Source organism: Chinchilla lanigera, unplaced genomic scaffold (assembly GCF_000276665.1).
Source record: "Chinchilla lanigera isolate Chin_1 unplaced genomic scaffold, ChiLan1.0 scaffold00007, whole genome shotgun sequence".
Lineage (NCBI taxonomy): Eukaryota > Metazoa > Chordata > Mammalia > Rodentia > Chinchillidae > Chinchilla > Chinchilla lanigera.
The window spans coordinates 26,680,109-26,698,476 of record NW_004955408.1 but is presented as its reverse complement, the minus strand read 5'-3'; the positions used below and the strand labels follow the sequence as shown (position 1 = coordinate 26,698,476).

Below are 18,368 nucleotides of genomic sequence, written 5' to 3'. Positions count from 1 at the left end.
AAACACAGAGCCCTAGGCTTTATTAATATACAATGATAAATGATGTTCCTTTGAAATCAAATTCACATAAATGGAAGTTTCCACTGTATAATAGCATCTTGAGAACATCAGATTGTGAACCTTGTCTTGTATTTCTATGAATCATCTATACCCGAAGGTTGGCCACATTGTGGCCAGCCATTCCACAAATACGTACTGACTGAATGGGGCCATTTGGAGAGAAATTGCTGAAGAGAGTTATAATTAAGGGGATGACAGTGGTGCATTCCAAAAATGTAATCTTTCAAAGTTTCATGTTTACTGAAAATTACTATACACCCCCAACAATACTAACTCAAATAATTATATTGGTTAATACTTTTTTTGAAAAAAAAAAAAAACTTAAAAAGAACATATTATTTATTGACTCTTTCCAATTTGGAGGCAAGGAGAAAAAAATAGACCTGTAATTTTTTCAAAGGTAATATAACACTGTACTCAACAAAGATAGCACAAAAAAATCTTCATAATACTGTTTAAGCTAAAATTTTAGTTAATGTGCTAAGAAGTAGATCTCAATGTTAAGCCATGACCAAAATGAAGACATATAAGAATGGCTTAATATCTGAAAATCTATAGGACGAATTTATCACAGTACAAAGTCAAATAAGATAGACCTCATAGTCATCTCCATAAATGCAGAGAAAGCATAGGGGAACAAAGGAGAATCCATCAAAATTTACTGGTAAAACATTAGTAACCTCAGACTGGAAGTTACCGACCCATGCAACTAGACAAGAAAGTGACACCAGGGTCCAAATATTGGAAAGGATATTTAATTAAATATCAGAAGAAGAGGAAACAATATCAGCATTATAGACAAATTATTTTCTAGGATCTATATTGAAAATAAAAAATAAAAAAATTTTAAACAAGTCATTAGAAACAATAATTAAAAAGTTGGTAATTGCCTGGTGGCAAATAGATGTACAAAATTCAAAAACAAGGCAAAGTACAAATAGCAAAATAAAGGATGGATAGGAGAAAACAAAGAATAGATCTCTTGCAAATGAGAAGGAGATCAGGAGACCAAGGATGAGAAGAGAGGTGCAGGGGAAGGAAAAGTAAGAAGACTCAAAATATGCCTCATAGAGTAACAGTGCATGTAAACATTGTATGTCAGAAGTATGAGCTAAGAATAATAACAATGAAGTGGAAATGGGAAAAGACACAGAGACAGGGAGAGAGGTGGCAGGAAGGGAAAAGGAATTTAAAAAAGAAACAAGCTGTATTATGTACATGTACCTACTCCCTGAGATGAACACAAGTCCAAGTATTGCAAACCAGTATTGATAAAATAAAAAAGCAAGAAGAGGAGATATAGCTCAGTGAGGATGTTAGCATGTGTGAGGCTCTAGGTTCTTAGATTTAGCAAAAAGCTAAATCTAAGAAAAGGCTTTTTTATGAAATATAAATACTCAATTAGAAATATAATGAAAGATGATCCAATTTATAGTTTAAAAATACGTAAAATTCTTTTGAATAAATTTAACAAGAACTTAAAAGATAAACCAAGTATGATGACAAACACCCATAATCCCAGAACCTGGGATGCTGAGACAGGAGGATAATGAGTTTAAGGCGAGCCTGGATTATACAGTGAGACCCTGTCAAGAGAGACAGCGGCAGGGAGAAATGGATAATTTTAAAGCCCAAGCAATACCTATGGAAAAATTCTGCAGATACAAAAAGAAATCTTGTTTATAGTAGAAGTTTCAGTAATTTAAGGATGTAGCTTCTTCTCAATTTAATCTATAAATTTATATCACCCAAACCAAAAAATAACAGGAGTGCTTTGGCACCTAAAAATATGGTAGCACACATCTGGAAAAACAAATGTGCAAGGATGGGCAAAGAGTTTCAGCAAAGAATGAAGAAATAACAGTAAGGCAGAAATAAAGAGGCATTTTAAAACTATTTAATAGACAATACATTGGCATGCAGTGCCAAATAGTAGTCAGAATTGTGGAAGAAAAGAGAGATCAGATGTACAAAAAAAAATGTTTGTACATCAACTTAGAGGGCAATGGTCTTTAAGCAACTGGCAAAGAGCCACTCAAAAAGAGAGAAAATTGGATTCCCAACTCACTCTGCGCTCAAAAACAAATTTCACATGGATCAACATTTTGATATAAAAAATAAAATGGAAAAAGCATCAGAAGAACACATGAGTTTAGGATGGGAGAAGGCTTTAATTTTTATAGATTCAAATGTATCAAGGTTTTATTTCATGGCTTCTGGAGTTTGTGATCGAGTTAAAGAAAAAGTAAAAATAAATCCTGTAGGATTAAAAAGGAAGTTATACCACAGACAAAACCAGAGTAAAGAATAACAGAGAAGACACCAAACAAGTGAGGAAGACTAACTACATTTGTAGCTGTTGGGAGCAGCCAGGCAAATCAGTACAAAGGAATCATAAATAGTCCAACTAAATAGGAAACTTTCCAGAAAAGACCTAAAGGTCAAAGAGTAAATAAAAAAACCAAAATATAGCAAATGCTGGTGAGAATGTGGAGAAAAAAAAACTCTTATGCATTGTGGATGGGAAATTTTACTAGTACAGCCATTATGGAGAACAGAATGGAAGCTCCTCAAAATAGTAAAGGTAGATCCACCATATGACCCAGCTACCCCACTTCTGCGAATATATCCAAAGGAAATGAGAACAGCATACTACAGAGATACTTGCACACTTATGTTTATTATGTTGATAATGACTATTCACAAGAGCTAAGACATGAACTCAGCCTAGGTATTCATAAACAGATGAATAAAGAAAATGTGATAGATAGATGATATAATGGAATCCTATTCATCAATAAAAGGTAAAAATCCTGTAATTTACAGCACAATGGATAGAACCACAGGGTATTATGTAAAAGGAAATAAGCCAGACTCAGAAAGACAAGTACCACATGTTCTGTCTCTTATATGGGAAGCTAAAAAGGCCACCTGAAGATAAAAAGTTGGGAAAGATGGAGGTACGGTAAATAAAGGGACATTAGACTTGATTTTTTTTCCAACAGGATCTTGCTATGTATTTTAGGATTCCTTGATTTCACTGTGTAGCTCAGGCTAGCCTCAAACTCACAGCAATTCTCCTGCTTTGGCCTCCCAAGTGCTGGAATTACTGTGGACGTGCACCACCATGCCCAGCTTGGACTTGATCATTGCCTACTAAATGCATGAGAGGAAATATCACTGAACCCTATTTATATGTTCAATTAGCATATGTTAAGCTAAGAAAAAAAAAGAAAGAACATAGAAAGAAGCTGAAATTCATCAGTAATGGGAGATATGCAAAATTTTAAAATGAGGTATCATTTTCTATCTATGTTACTGGAAAACATTTAAGTTTGTTAAAACCTGATGCTCACAATGTGGGGAGGAACACAGTTTTGGGCACTTTGGAGAAAACATAAATTGGTGGGAATTATTCAGAAGATAATTTGGCCAAATTTATTAAAATCAAGAACTTACATGTTTTCTGGCAAATTTTTAAAGACTGAAGGTATTCATATTGGGGACTCCTGCAGCGAGTGGCCAATCTCCTGCCAGGTGTTACACTGCAGGGTGAGAGACAAAGAGCAAGAGACAAAATGGCGGTGCAGCAGGGATCTGGGATGACCAGTTGTTCCTGGGGAATGAAAGGCCACCAGCAGCCAGAAAGTCAGCATTTATTGATCGAGAAGGGTACTATCAGATCACTTAGAGGACAGTGATGGTCTTTGATGAGGATCTTGTCCTGGAGTGTCTAGTCTTTGGTCTTGGTCTTGCTCTTGCTCTTAGTCTTAGTGGTCTTAGTCTCAGTCTTAGTAGGTGGGAGAGCATGGCCCACCCCTAATGGGATAAAGGGAAATCTCAAAAAGATGATACCCAAACCCCAAGCCTCCATTCATTCCTTAGGGAAGTATGTAAAACTAGCCACTGGGAATTTGTAGTCCCCAACATACTCATACCCTACAAATATACTTCTAAAATATATGAAAGGTGTGTGTGTGTGTGTAAAGATACATGAGAAAGTTCTCTGCAGAATAGTGTTCAGTAGCAGAAGATTGAAAACTAGAACAATAGTGGACTAATTGAGAAAGATTGTGAAGCATCCTCAGTCTACAACAATTAACAAGAACAAAAAGGATTTCAGTGTGCTGATGTGGAAAAATCTCTGAGATATTATTAAGAGAAAAAAGAGCAAGGTACAGAAAAATGTGCATAAAATCATCCAATTTGAAAACATAAAAGAGGATATCAGGTGTATATATGCATATATAAATGCTGATGTGGAAAATATCCCTGGATAGGAACACAAGGAAGAGGTTCTTGGACCGTCCAATAAAACTTTCTGCATTGATGGAGGCCCTAGGCTCATGTGGCTATAGAGCATTTGAAACACCATTCTTATAACTATGGAATTAAATTTTGAGTTTCATTTCATTTTAATTCATTTAAATGTATATAGCCATGTGTGGCTACAAGTTTCCAATGTAGACTGTGCAGACCTGGACAGTGGATATTTTGGGCAAGAAGGATCATGAAGAATAAGAAAGGGAAACTTTTATATTTTATGTTTCTACTGTTACAGTTTCATGCACATGTGTGTTCCTATTATTGAAGAATAAGTGTTATGGACTACCTATCCTATTCAAAGTATATCCTATTCAAAGCCCCAGAGTACATAGTTGTCAGAGTGCCTGGACTGAATCAGAGGCAGATTCTGCCTTTAAGATAGAGGCTTTCCTAGGATCAAGGAAAAATGTGTGCAAGGAAATAACTGCATGAACAAGGTAAAGGTGACAAATAGAAGAAATGGTCAGTCCTAATCTACCAATGTGGAAAACATAGGGCATTTCCAAGAGGGTATTTGAGCCGTGCTATAAGATTAATAGGTGTCCACCAGACCATGGTGGGAAGGAAAAGCATGCAGCATGCAGAATGAGGGCAAATGAGATAGGGCAAAATACCTTGAGCATTCGACAAGTTGGAATGATGAGAAGAGATGGAGGCAAACAGGAGAGGGGACTGAGCGATGAGTAAGAAATAGGTTCTCAGAAGCACACACAGCAACCTAAGGAGTGAAGCCTTTACCATGAAACCAGGAGGATCCCCAGGATGTCTAAGTAGGGGATGGAAGTAATCACACATGAGCTTAGGAAGAGATACACTCTAGCTTATCTTGAAATATCAAGACCCAAGACAGAAGCTGGAAATGAGGAGGCAGTTGAAATACATGCAAGAGTTATTTTTATCTCCCTCTATAGAAAACATAATAACGCTATTTATGAACCAGAAATTGCATTCAGTAAATTTTGCTTGAGCATGAAACAATCATGTCTGGTCTGTTTAAAGTTATACAGTACCTCCCACAGTCATTCCATTTTTATGAAGCCCCCTACAACCTTGAGAAATCTTTTTGTCTTTACTTTTACTAATTTTTATAAAGCTCCAAACTTGCAAGAGATTGCAAGGATATGAAATTGAAATACTAGACAAATTTGAATTATCTTGGTTGCCCTTGTATGACTCCTGGTTTTTAAATCCAATAAGCATGGTATTAAATTCTAGACCAAGGTTACCTGGCCTTGACACTACCAGCATTTGAGGAAGGAAAATTCTTTATTGTAGAGGGCTATTCTATGCATGGCAGGATGTTTAACAGCATTGCTAGCCTCTGCTCACTAGATACCAATAAACACACAACACACACACGCACACACACATACACACACACACACACACACACACACACGGAACAGTGGGGTGGGGAGAGTGGTGACAACTCTAAATATCTCCAGGGCTCCTTGGGAACAAACTCCTCCCTGATTGAGAGCCACTGTCCTAAAACTTCACAGCTAAAGGACCTTCAAAGATCAGCTCATCCAACTACCATTTTACAGATGAGAAAACTGAGGTCTGGAAACCAGCTTCCCTACTCAGTGTAGGGATTTTTTTAGAGGTTCATCTGAGTCTCAAGGATAGGTAATGAAACAGCAGAATTTTTAGCTTAATATATCCCCTCCTTCTCTCTCTCTCTCTCTCTCTCTCTCTCTCTCTCTCTCTCTCTCTCTCTCTTCCTCCCTCTCTCCTTCCTCATTCTGTAATATATGATTCAGCCTAGAATGTCTATGTAGCAATTTGGTTTTCTACACATAATTTTACCAAAATCAATAATATTTTTTACAATGTGTTTTAAAAACAAACACCGTATCTGCTCCCAACGTTTTCATGTGTTCAGACTGAAAGAGATCAAGGAGATGTTTATATGTAATAGGGGCTGCTGTGCACCAGGAAATGTGTAGGCACATCACACACATAATAATTACAACAGTTCTAACAAAGGAGAATCAGGCTCCTGGAGATGAGGTGACTTTCCCAATGTCACACAGCCAGTAAATTCTAGAACACGTGACCACAGATCTATTACATAAAGCAAAATTGAGATCAGATTGTAAAGAATTTGGATGAATTAATGATGATCACCCAAGTAAGTGCTGAATCCCTTTTGGAGAACTAAATTTCTTCCAATTGCTTGGCATCCTCAGGAGGAAACTGGGCTTGTATGGCAGTTGCTATGACAACTACTTTTCTTATAATTATAGAACATAATGGTGACATGACAAGCTGTACATACAGTCATCTTGTTAGAGCCTGGCTTCCTCTGAAAGCTACAAGATTTTAGATACCATAGCTTTGAAATTTTTTTAAAAATCACATTTAATATAGTCACACATTGCCACAGTGGAGGCCAAGAGACTAAGAAAGTCAGGAGGTGAACATTCCAACTTTGTGACTAGAATGATGAAGCCAGAAAATGGCATTTCTCCTTTGGGAAGTGTTTGCTGTTCCTTTTTTATTTTGGCTCAGTGCACTTCAAGTTTTGACCAAGCAGTATATTTAAAGAGAATAAAGAAATAAAGAACAAAACCAATATAAGGCTTGACAAATAACAAGGATATGCAGCAAAATGCTAGTATTATAGCAAACTCCTTTCAGCTTGGTTTCATTTAAGCCATTCCCCAAATGGAAGATAACATTGGTGAAAGAGGGAGGGAGGTGGGAGAGAGAGAGAGAACACACATGAACGTACCTGGACATGCACCCCTCTGGGTTGGAAAAGCCTTACTCTCCCCCTTACTGGCTGTGCGATCCTGACTATCATAATCAACACTGTTCTACCAATTTTCTCATCTGTACATCAGAAACAGTACTTACTTCATACAGTAGAACATAACTAGCACACTCCCTGGTACATCACAGGAGTTCAATAAAATAATAGTTATTATTAGTTAACTACAAATAATCATTTTTAATTGTTTTATTTCCCATGAGCATCTTCCTTGTGTTACCCCAACCGAAGATCTGAGATACCTTTACAAAGCCTTCAAGCTACCCCCAGTTGTCCATCCGGGCAGCAGGAGGGTTCTATGCAAGCAAAGGTGCCATTTCAGGACACGAGAGGTGCAGGAATGGGGAATTAGAGCTGTAGGACCAGCAGAAGAGAAATTGACTTGCAGCATCAAGAACAAGTTCCAGAAGGAGGTAAAATCTGAGCTGGGTCACAGAGCAGGAAAAGGATGGAAATAAAAGTAAAAGAAACTGCATAGTCAAAGAGCTACAGATGTGAAGAGGCAGATTTTCAGAATTATTAGAGGTCTGGGTCTTGCACATGCAGGAAGTCAGTGGAAGAAGGACAGGAACTGGAGGCAAACACCACTTTTGTACAGCCTGTCATGCTATGCTAAGGATTTCACACAGCTGCCTGTAGAAAGAAGGGCACCATCAAAGATTTATCAGACAAAAGAGGAATTTGATGATCTCTTGACTTTGCTCACCACAGGTAAGCAAAAATGAGTGGGACCGAAACTCCAGAGTCCAAAGCTGGCACTGTGGAAAAAGTAAGCAAGGGAGAGCAACTGAGCCAGGGCAGTGCCATTTGAGATAGAGGGAGGGCCTGTGGGTACCATGCATGGCTTCCCACCAGAGACTCAGAGTGGTGACAGCATTTCATCTAGTGAGATAACCCATTCCGTAGAAACGGGGCTGTCATGTAATGACAAGAGGAAGCTCATGTTTATGGAGCCTGTAGGGAATAAGAGTGTTACTCTATATTATCTTTTTATAGGCCTTCCCACAGGCCTAAGATGTAGACATGATTCTTCTACTTTACAGATTGGTGAAATGACTTGCTTTAGTTCACAAAAGCCCACAATGTCAAACTCTAACCTATGTATTTTCCCTTTTTATATAGTGTCTTCCTCAACACGGTGTTCTGGTTAAGGAGCTCTCAGCAGGGGAAGGAGAATTTATGTGGTGGCTGCTGGCTTCTCGGGTGTAAAAACTCCCACCATAGTTTGCCTTAAGCTTCCAGCAGTTTACAACTGGCTTACGATCTTTGAACAAGCAGCTCTTAGAGTGGGTGTGAGCTAGCTCCAGCTTCCCGCTGCAGCAGTCCCATAGGAAATAAGAACTATCACAAGGTTCTGGAAGCCTTCTATGCTAGAAGTATTAACAAGTGACTTGCTTCACTGCATCATGTATTTATCAAGGTTTGTTTAATTCCATAAGAATGAGGAGCAAATAATAAGAGTAACCCAGTTATTTAGCTTTGAGGTAATTAAATCTCTCCGGGTCTCATCTAAACCTTGAGCTCATTTCTTCTAAGACAGCTCTAAGTATATTTTCTGTCTCTCTCCCTCTCTCTCTCTCTCTCTCTCTCTCTCTCTCTCTCTCTCTCTCTCTCTCTCCCTCTCTCTCTCTGAGAAATATTTAATAAAAAATATTAGACCACATTTGCTTTTCAACTAATTAATAACAATATATATTCTTGAAAATCACTCTTATACACCCATCAGGCTAGGAGGAAATAACCAGCTGAAAACAAAGACCAGCATATTTATTCTAATTTTCAGTAATACTTTAGACAGAAATGAAATAATAAACATACGTCAACCTTTCTCCACAAGTACTCATGTGCAAATTCTTTCTGTGCCAAATAATGACTCTGCTCCTAGCCCAGCAGGCAGTGTTTTTATTAACTTGCCTAAAAATGTTCCTTAAAATAAAAAAAAAAAGGAGAGCAATAAAAATCAAGACAACAGATAATAAAGTAAAATCTCTTATCTCCAGTTGCTGCTGTCAGCAAATATTAGAATCTTACCCTGGAGTTCTGATGAAAAATTGGTGGAAGCAAATGACAAAGCTATAAATGAGGTCTCACTTCCCCAAGAATGTGGGGTCAGGAAGAAGACGTTTATGAGAATGTGTCATTGGCAAGAAGCTCAGAAGAAAAACTAAGGCCCTGGTTTTAAATAAAGATATTGAAAATGAGGCAGCAAAAGCTGTTGGTGCTATCAACACTAACTGTAGTTTCTCAGTCAGCCATGAGGATTTTTTGTTCGTTAATTTACCTGTTTATTCATTTATTAAAGACATCTTTTGATGCCTAGCCAGATGTGGTGGTGGCTAGGCTCTTGGTGTACAGAGATAAAGAGAACATCTTCCCTTCCCAAAGGAGCTCACAGTCTAGTCTGTGTGAGACCAGAGGGTCACTCATCCCGCCAACACTGATTGGTGTAGGGGTCCCCAGGAGGAAAGGCAGGGTTTACAAGGAGTGCACACAAGACTCCATAGCCTGAGAGCTATTCAGGTTAGGTATTGAGGGATGAATGAGGTGGACCATCGTGAAGACAGCAGAGGCAGGCAGCTGGAAGGGACAAAACTAGACATAGGTATAAAGAGCAGTGTCGCGAGGGAAGTGTGAATGCCATAGGAAGGTCAGACCACCTATCAAGGAGGCAGATTAGCAAAAGAAAACATGGAAGGGTTCTCAGAATGGGAATGTCTAAATGGGATGTGAGTTTTAGAAAGGAACCTCTTCTGGGTCAATGAGAAAATAGACTTAAATGGGCCAAAAAAGGAGGCAAAGGGGCCAAGGAGGAGGCAGGACAGGAAATGATATGGCTGAAGTGGACTAGGAAAGTGAGAACAGAGAAGAAAGGACAGTCACTTGAGATTTTCAGGAGGAAGAGGGGCCGAGACTTATACATAGCAACCAGCACTGGGAGGCTGGTTCTGACATCTCTCCATGTTTCTTTCTCAGTTGATGTTAGAAGGAACATGAGCAGGGGTGTGCCCTGAGAAAGACTGCCAAGACCTCATCCCCTGGCCTTATGTTATAAAAGGAAATGAAGGAACGAGTGGTAACTTAGATGGCTCAGCAGGATTCCCTAAGAAGTTCTTCATGTGTAGATGGGTCTCCCCTTCCATTCTACTGCAAGTCCATGAGCAGTCTTCCCAATCCCTTCCTCCTGGGGAAGGGTTGGTTCCATGTTTAGGACCATGGAGCCCATCCCAGCTCTGCAAGCTGCTGGGTGTGGATGTCAGGTTAATTACCCAGAGTCTCTGAGCATGCTTTCTTCCTTCTCCACAGATGGGGCAATAATCCTGCTAGATTTGTCTGTGGAGATAATTCAGTAGAGTAGCACACAAAAATGCCAATCGCAGGTCAAGAGTAGGAGAGCAACCCAAAAAGTTGAATGGATCAGCAAATGGATGAAATACTGTATGATGTCATGTCTGGAATGTCTACTAGGGAAGGTTTTGTTTCCTTTTTGTTTTGCTTATTGCAGTTTGATTTTAGTAAGAGTCCACTGATGCCAGTTCTTTAGAAAGGATTAGTCCTCTCATTTCCAATCCCCCCAAATTTATTTTTCTTTTACTGTGCTCATTTCTCTGACAGAAATTGTGAGTTCCCATCCCTTTGGACAACACTGTCTCTCCACAGTCTTTCCTCAAGTTCATGGATGCCCTTTAGTCTGAACCTACTCGGGCCATAGCCAAAGGAACCAAGTCTTCTGACTCCTGAGTGATGACCTGCAGTCAGGAGGAAATACTAAAACCATCCCCAAAGACTGATTCCACGTTGCAATACAACTAATGCCCACTCTATACCAGGTCCTGTGCTGAGAAGTGCAAACACAGAAGTGGGCCAGATATTTCCCTAGATCAGTTGCAGGTGCAGAGCAGCTGGTTAGAGGTCAGCAGTGCTGGAGGCTCTGACAAACCCTGCAGAGCACAGAAGAGGACTGAAATCAGGCTGAAAAGACCAGAGAAGAGGTTGTAGAGGGGATGACTCTACAGAACAGTATGGCTGAAATGCCAGTCAGAATGTTTCTTGTCTGTTCCATGCTTTGATGAGCTCCTTAAGAGCATGATTTTATTTTATCCACCTTTTTGACTCCCAGCAACAGGAACTGAGCCCAGCTTAGAGAAAATACTAACAAAGACAAAGAAGAAAAGGGAAGGAGAAGAAAGAAGACTAGAAGACAGATAGGCCACAGCTTAGCAAGGACAATGGCAAAGTGGCATCAAGATGTGACTCTAGATTAGGATACGGAGTCACAGAGATGGGGTCTTATTTTGCTGTAACATTTTCTGGCTTCAAAAAGTCACTTCAAAAAAAAGTTACTTTGCTTCTATGAACATCAGTTTACACACTTGTAAAATGAGAGTAATATGAGTGGCAGTTCACAAGAGTATTGTTAGACTGAAAAGTGGGGTCAAAAGATTCTTAATGCATTATAATTATTCATAGTTTAACTGATGAAAAATAGTCTACAAAATAGACACTACACTTACTAATAGACAAGCGCGTGACTCCAGAGGTCACTGTTAAGTTCTAAAAGCCATCCATGTATCCTGCTGTTGAACTGGCTACAACCTTGAATGGTTCCTACAGGTTTTCACAGTCACAGTCCTGTGAGAAAACCCACATGGGAAAAGCCAGGAGAATGAGGCCCAGAGCCCAACAATAGATAAAATCCAGCTGATTATGCAGGAAGAAAAAACCCAGGAGAAATAAAAGGGATATGAATAGGAAATCAATAAAATACTATGTTATTATGCCCCTCGAGTGTGCCAAGTGTTTATACTATTTGTTTTCTCAAAACTGTTGTTCCAGTTTTATTGATGGGGAACCAGAAACCCTGAGGGGTGAAGGACTCCCAAGGTCAAGAAGCTAACAAGGGATGAAGTCATGAGATTTCCAGGTGAGCCCAACTTCCAAGTACAAGTATTCCCCCCCAACTGTCTTTCATCCCCTTAGGACAACAGCTTCCAAATAGAACATGAGTTCCCACTAATGAACCAGCCCTGGAACAATGGGGTATCCTCCATAATCTTCCCCAGCATCTTCCAAGGCATAATCTTCCCCAACACACACATCATTTATATCACTAGCACCCTCCATATCATCAGCACCTACCATAGCACCCCTCCTAGCACAAGAGTCTTCATACCACTAGCACTTTTCATAGCACCAACATTTCCCACAGGACCAGTAACTTCAATAGGACCAGTAACTTCAATAGGACCAGTACTTTCCATAATACTGGTACTCTTAACACCACCACCTTCCAAAGCAATGGCACCTTACATGTAGCATCAGTACCCTCCATATAGCACCAACATCCTCTACAACACTAACATCCTTCATAGCACCAAAATTTTTCATAGCACTGGCACACACTGTTGAACTAGATTCCCGCATGGCACTAGCACCTTCTATGTCACCAGCATCTCCAACAGCAACAGCATCATCCCCACCATCAACATCTCTACAGAATCAACATCTTCCACAGCAGGAGTACTTTTCACAATACTAGCACCCTGAATAGCACCAGCACCTTCTATAGGAACAACATTGTCTACAGCACCAAAATCCTACAAAGAACAAGCATCTTCCATACCATCAACACCTGGCAACACCAGTTTCCATAGAACTAACATCCCCATGGTACCACCACCTTCTATATCACCATTTTCCATAGTGCCAGAACCTTTCATAAAATCATCACCTCCACAGAACCACCACTTATCATAGTACCAGTACACTGAATAGCACCATGCTTCCCACTGCACCAACATTTTCCCTGACACCAGCATCCTCTGTAGCAAAGTCAGCTGTAGAAGAGTCTCTGGTTCCTAGGCTACAGAAAGAAGGGGAAATTCCCCCTCTATACCCTCCCATTGGCTCAAATTATCTTGCTGAAAATATTGCGCATACATGCTCTTTTATAGTGACTGTGAGAACTTCTTTTGCTTTAGAAATGACAAAAATCCCAGGTATTTCCTTCAGCCAATCTTTCCTCAATTCTGCCTACCCTGCTTCTGTTTCCTTTTCTCTCTGATGACATGATTGCTATAAACTTCTCTTTCCAAGTCACTCTTCAAATCTGAAGTCACAAGCTGCTGGAAATCACAATTTTGAAATTTGAAATCACCCAATGAAGTGATGACAGTGACCAGTGACAAGGATGCAACTTATCATCCCTAAAGGTAACTTTGCCCCAGGCAACATATCCCAAGGACACAGACCCAGCAACTATTTGCCAGCACAGAGATGTCTAAGACTGACTGTAAATTTCTAAGTCCAGCCTTCATTTTATGGCTTAAATTTGCAACCTTAGCTGCAGACCCATGAATTACATCTAAGTGCAGCAAGACCCCACCCACAACTTCCTGTCACCTCACACTCACTGCATCTCCCAAGTTTTCTACTTTACTGGACCCCAGGAGACAAGAAAATTACCATGGATTCCCCCAGGCTCCCTTTCTCCACTAGAAACAAGGTTTGTGAATTTTAACGGCACACAGCCGCACTTGGGTCCCTAAGCCCCAGTGAGCTGACTCAGCTCAGACCCTCAGACTCTTCTTAATTACCACCACAGCCGCCTCCTCCTCTCCCCACATCCACCCTCCAGCCAGCTGATGTGTCCTCCACAGGGACCAGGGAGAGCTCTCTTGAAGAAAGCAGAAGAAGCAGACTAATTAATGCTTGTAGCTCTATATAAGCAAATAAGAATTTGCTTCATTCCACGTTTTTTTTTTTTCCAAATGGCAGGCTGTCCTCCACCTATGCCTGACAATGTTGACAAAGCGCTGCTGCAGAAGCACAAATCCTTTCCTTTCAGACCTCCAGGACTAATTGGGCCGAACTGCATGGGGGGCTTGCACAGGCCCTGCACCCTAACCACACCATGCCTTCCTCAGAGCTGACTTATTTCTGTCCTAACTGGTAGTTACTCCTGCAGGCAGCACGGCTGAAAGGAAAGCCCAGTCAGGCTTCATTCTGAACATCAGCTCTGCCAGTGGGTACCCGGATGAGCAGATTATGTCACCTCTCTGAGCCATTTGAGCCATTCCCCCTTGAAAGACAGGGAGTTAGAGTAGACCCCTTATCCATGGGGGACAGACACCCACTGCACTCGTGGCAAAGCTGCAGCACGTGTGCCTCAACTGGCTGTTTATATCATTAAAAGCTCTAACGGTTTCACCATTATGGATCCAGTAGATGCCTGAAACCTCAGATAATACCAAGCCCTATATATGCTATGCTTTTTCCTATAGTGTACACACACACCATTATAAAACTTGGTTTATAAATTCAATACAGTAAAGGAATAACAATACTAATATACCATAGATCTGAGCAACTTCAGTATTGTTTTTTCCTTATTAAGTCAGAAGCTTTCATCTTTTCACTTAAAGGAAGCACTTTATTTTTCTTCTTTGGCACATATGAGGATTTCCAGAATCACTATTCTTTTGTTTTGGGGCCATTTAAATAAAATAAAGGTGACTGAATCCAACCACTATGATAACCATGACAAGTCTAGTAACCGGGACAACTACGAAGTCACTGACAGGCAAGTAGTGTATATAACATGGGTACACTGGATAAAAGGATGATTCACAGGGTGAGACAGCATGGGATTTCATCACAGTACTCACAGTGGGCCAGATTTTAAATCCGTGAATTGTTTACTTCTGGAACTTCTCACTTAATATCGTTGGACTGGAGTTGACTGTGGGTAACTGAAACCTGGGAAAGTGAAACTCTGGGGTCGGGGCTGCTGAATATCAGTATCTCACATTTAACTGGTAAAATAGTCACATAACCAAAAGCTATCAAAGATGAGAGAAAATATGACATGGTCCAACATCACGACTGATAATACAGCCACAGGCAGCACCATAATTCCTTTTTGCCAGGTTGTTTTCCCTCTATACTTGTGGGTTTCCTCATAGTTCCAACCCTAGAAAGGACAAAACTATTTCTTTTAATTTTTTTTTTTTTTTTTGGTACCAGGAATCGAACTCAGGACTTGCACTTGTCAGCCAGGTGCTTATGCCGCTGAGCTATATCCCCTGCCCAAGAACAATACTTTAACTACTGCTTTCTTTTACTCAATATTCTGTCTTAAGCCTTTCCTAAAATACTGTGTATCTTCATAGCCATGATTTGAAATACTCTGGGTATGGAATGATTTCATTAAATACTCTTAACATTCTGGGAAAAGGAACAAAAAATGTTAAGAAAATAATTATTATTTTGTCTGATTATTATGACAATACACATTTATTATAAAAATATGGCAAGCGTAATAAAGAAGATAAAACTATCTCATAAGACTCTCTGAAAGCACTCTGGTAAAAGTGATTCTTATGACACTGAAAAATATTCTGTCACACAGTTGTGATTTTCTTTATGGAATCACAAGAAAGTTGTTGAAAAGTCTAACAATGTCCAATACTCTGATTTTATAAATTGCCTGGCAAGATACATTCTTGTCTGGGCATACTTCTTGTGACCTCCATTGCCAGATCAGTTTTACTGCTTGCCTGGTGCATGCACATTATGTACCAAGATACCACAGCCTCCTCTCAGAGCGAGGTGCTCATTCCTGCAGGTGCATGCTTGTTCTTGTAGGTCCCTATGTGTAACTGGAACCAGGTCTATAATCACACTGTGTGGCATACACCAAAGAAACATTAAGGGAACAGTCATGTCCTCAAAAGGGGGCATAACAGTGGATGTGCCACATTCCTGCTCAGGCTCACACACCCAACTGAACCAGATTTAGAGTGCAGAAAGACAGCTTCCCCCAGGTAACCAACAAAGGACTGGCTTCACTTTCAAAGCCCCCAGTCAAAGTTGACACAAAAGAGCTACTATTTATTTATTCTGTACATGCATTGTACACTTTATCTTCAAACCGAACCCTGGTATTATCTTCATTTGATAAATGAGGCTTCATGACTTACTTGTAGACATGCGGGTAATAAAGGTGGAAACAAGACTCAAACCCACCAGCCTGATCCAGTATCCAGCCATAGAACCAGTGTGCAGGAAGACTCCTGCCTGGTTTTTGCCTCCTAACTATCTTCTAGGTCTGCCTGCATGGCTCTACCCACCCACTATCTTTGTCTGAGCCACTGCTGGTTTTTACTTGGATGATTATTGTACCTAGTAGTCGCCCCCCTTTCCCTCTTGCCTGCTACACCCACTAAACCACTTAAAAGACAGCATGCTCTTTGCAAAGCCTTAATTCAGTCATGTTCCTCCTCCTCTTAACATCCTTCAGCGTCTTCCTATTGCTTTCCAGGGCTGGAACAGTCTGCATTCTGCCTACTTCCCCGGCCTCATCTCTGCTGCTCCCCAGCCCTCGCACTGCCCTTATTCCTCAGAGCCCCTGCATAGGTTGTGCTCTCTTCCGCCACAAGCAACCTTGTGCCTACTTAAATTTACTCCCTCCTCCTGCCTCTTAACTCCTAAATGGTCTCTTTTTACATCCTTATAGAGCTTGCTTCATGGCTCCGTCATGCAACTCATCACAGCCAGTGATACATATTTGTCAGTGTTTCAGACTCTTCCACTAAGAAATCGAAAATTGACCGTGAGGTTTGTACTATCAAGTCCACTTTTCTTTCCCTTTGTCTTTTTTGCATCCACTGACAAAGTTTTGAGTTTTTTATATGTTACCATCATACTTTCAGAAGACAGTGATGAAAATGCAGGAAGAAGGAGACAAGAAAAACAAAAGAATAAAAGAAGGTTTATCAGAACATCAATATAAAAGTACACATGTAGAACTCTTGTCCTTTGATTAAAAATTCAGCGACAGTGTGGCTTTAAGAAAACCTCCAAAAACAACCAGGGTCATTTTTACAATCCACAGGGACACCTGCTTTCCCAGAACAAGGCTGCTGAGCTGGCTGCTGCCAGCCTTACCTTTACTCTCTCCTACACCAATGAGAAACTGACCGTAAACTCTGCGATCTTTGGCACCCGGAACTTCCCTTTGTTCTTCTGTTCTGGCTGGTACTCTGTTCTTGTCTTCACAATCACCTGAAATGATCAGCCAGTGTCAGCACACATGGAGACTTGAGGCATCTCTCTTTCTCTTCCCCTTTTCCTTTTTCTAATAACTAGAATTGATTTTCTAACCCATAAAAGTCAGAAAATAAAGAATCCCCTTCCAGGCACACACAAATGAAAATTCAAAATAACCATAACGCTTCCCCATTTTCAAGACAGACAAACACAGATAATTTTGTTGATACCTTTCCAATGCTTTTATATGCATATATGTGTGTATTATATATCTACTATATATAACAACATATATTCTGTTTTTATGAAGTAGACTCATCCTTCATGACCTAGTTTCTAATCTTCTTTTATCATGTAACACTGTCCTTTTTTTCAGTCTAGAAAAATGTAAGGATTAATTTTCTCTTTTATTTTTGCAGTGCCAGGGAGGGAAACAAGGATCAAGTGCGTGCTAGCTAGCCAAGCTTTCTAATACTGAACTGTACCCCAAGCCCTTCATTTTGCTTTTTGATGTAGCATATTTTACTGCATGTATGAACCACAACTGAACTTTAACTATTGAACATTTCTACAGTTTGGATTATATAAACAAGTTATGATGAACATCCTGTAGCTAAACCTTTGCACACATTCTTAATTCCGATTTTATTTGAAGACGTGGGCAAAGAAAAATATCGAAGTCTGTTCAATCTATTGTATCATCTGATATTTCTAAAGCTTGACTATTTTTTGCAGAGGTGGTTAATCTCTTCCTAAGACATGCTGTCAACCTGACAAGACATTTATGGAACTCCATCCTACTGTTCAGGCAGAGTGGAAGGAAAAGCCTGACATATAATCAATAACTATCACTAAGTATCACAGTACCATGGGAAACACTGAAACTGTCTGACTGTTGGGTTCTTACCTGAAAATATGGACAATAATCATAATCATAATTCCAATTTAATAAGTTTCCTTGGAAAGTTAAGTGAGATGAAAAGAGATCAGATTTTTAAACCATTTATTATGTGCCAGAACTAGAGAAAGTGCTTTATATAGTTTACCTGCATACTACCACGTCCATTCCCTTGACAAGGAAATTGAAGGTCAGAGATACTAAGTCATTTGTCCAAATTCACATAGCTAAAAGGAAGAAATATTCTAACCATGAGCATTC

The 18,368-nt window shown here is 39.9% G+C and overlaps 1 protein-coding gene across 1 annotated transcript in view; it reads right to left on the bottom strand.

Annotated features, from left to right (window-relative positions):
* Window positions 1-18,368, bottom strand: part of LOC102004358 (neuron-specific protein family member 2) — a 60,066-nt gene that overhangs the window by 26,473 nt on the left and 15,225 nt on the right. The window contains exon 3 of the mRNA XM_005376357.2: window positions 17,141-17,224. Coding sequence (XP_005376414.1) covers window positions 17,141-17,224 — 84 coding nt within the window. The remainder of the gene's footprint in view (window positions 1-17,140; window positions 17,225-18,368) is intronic.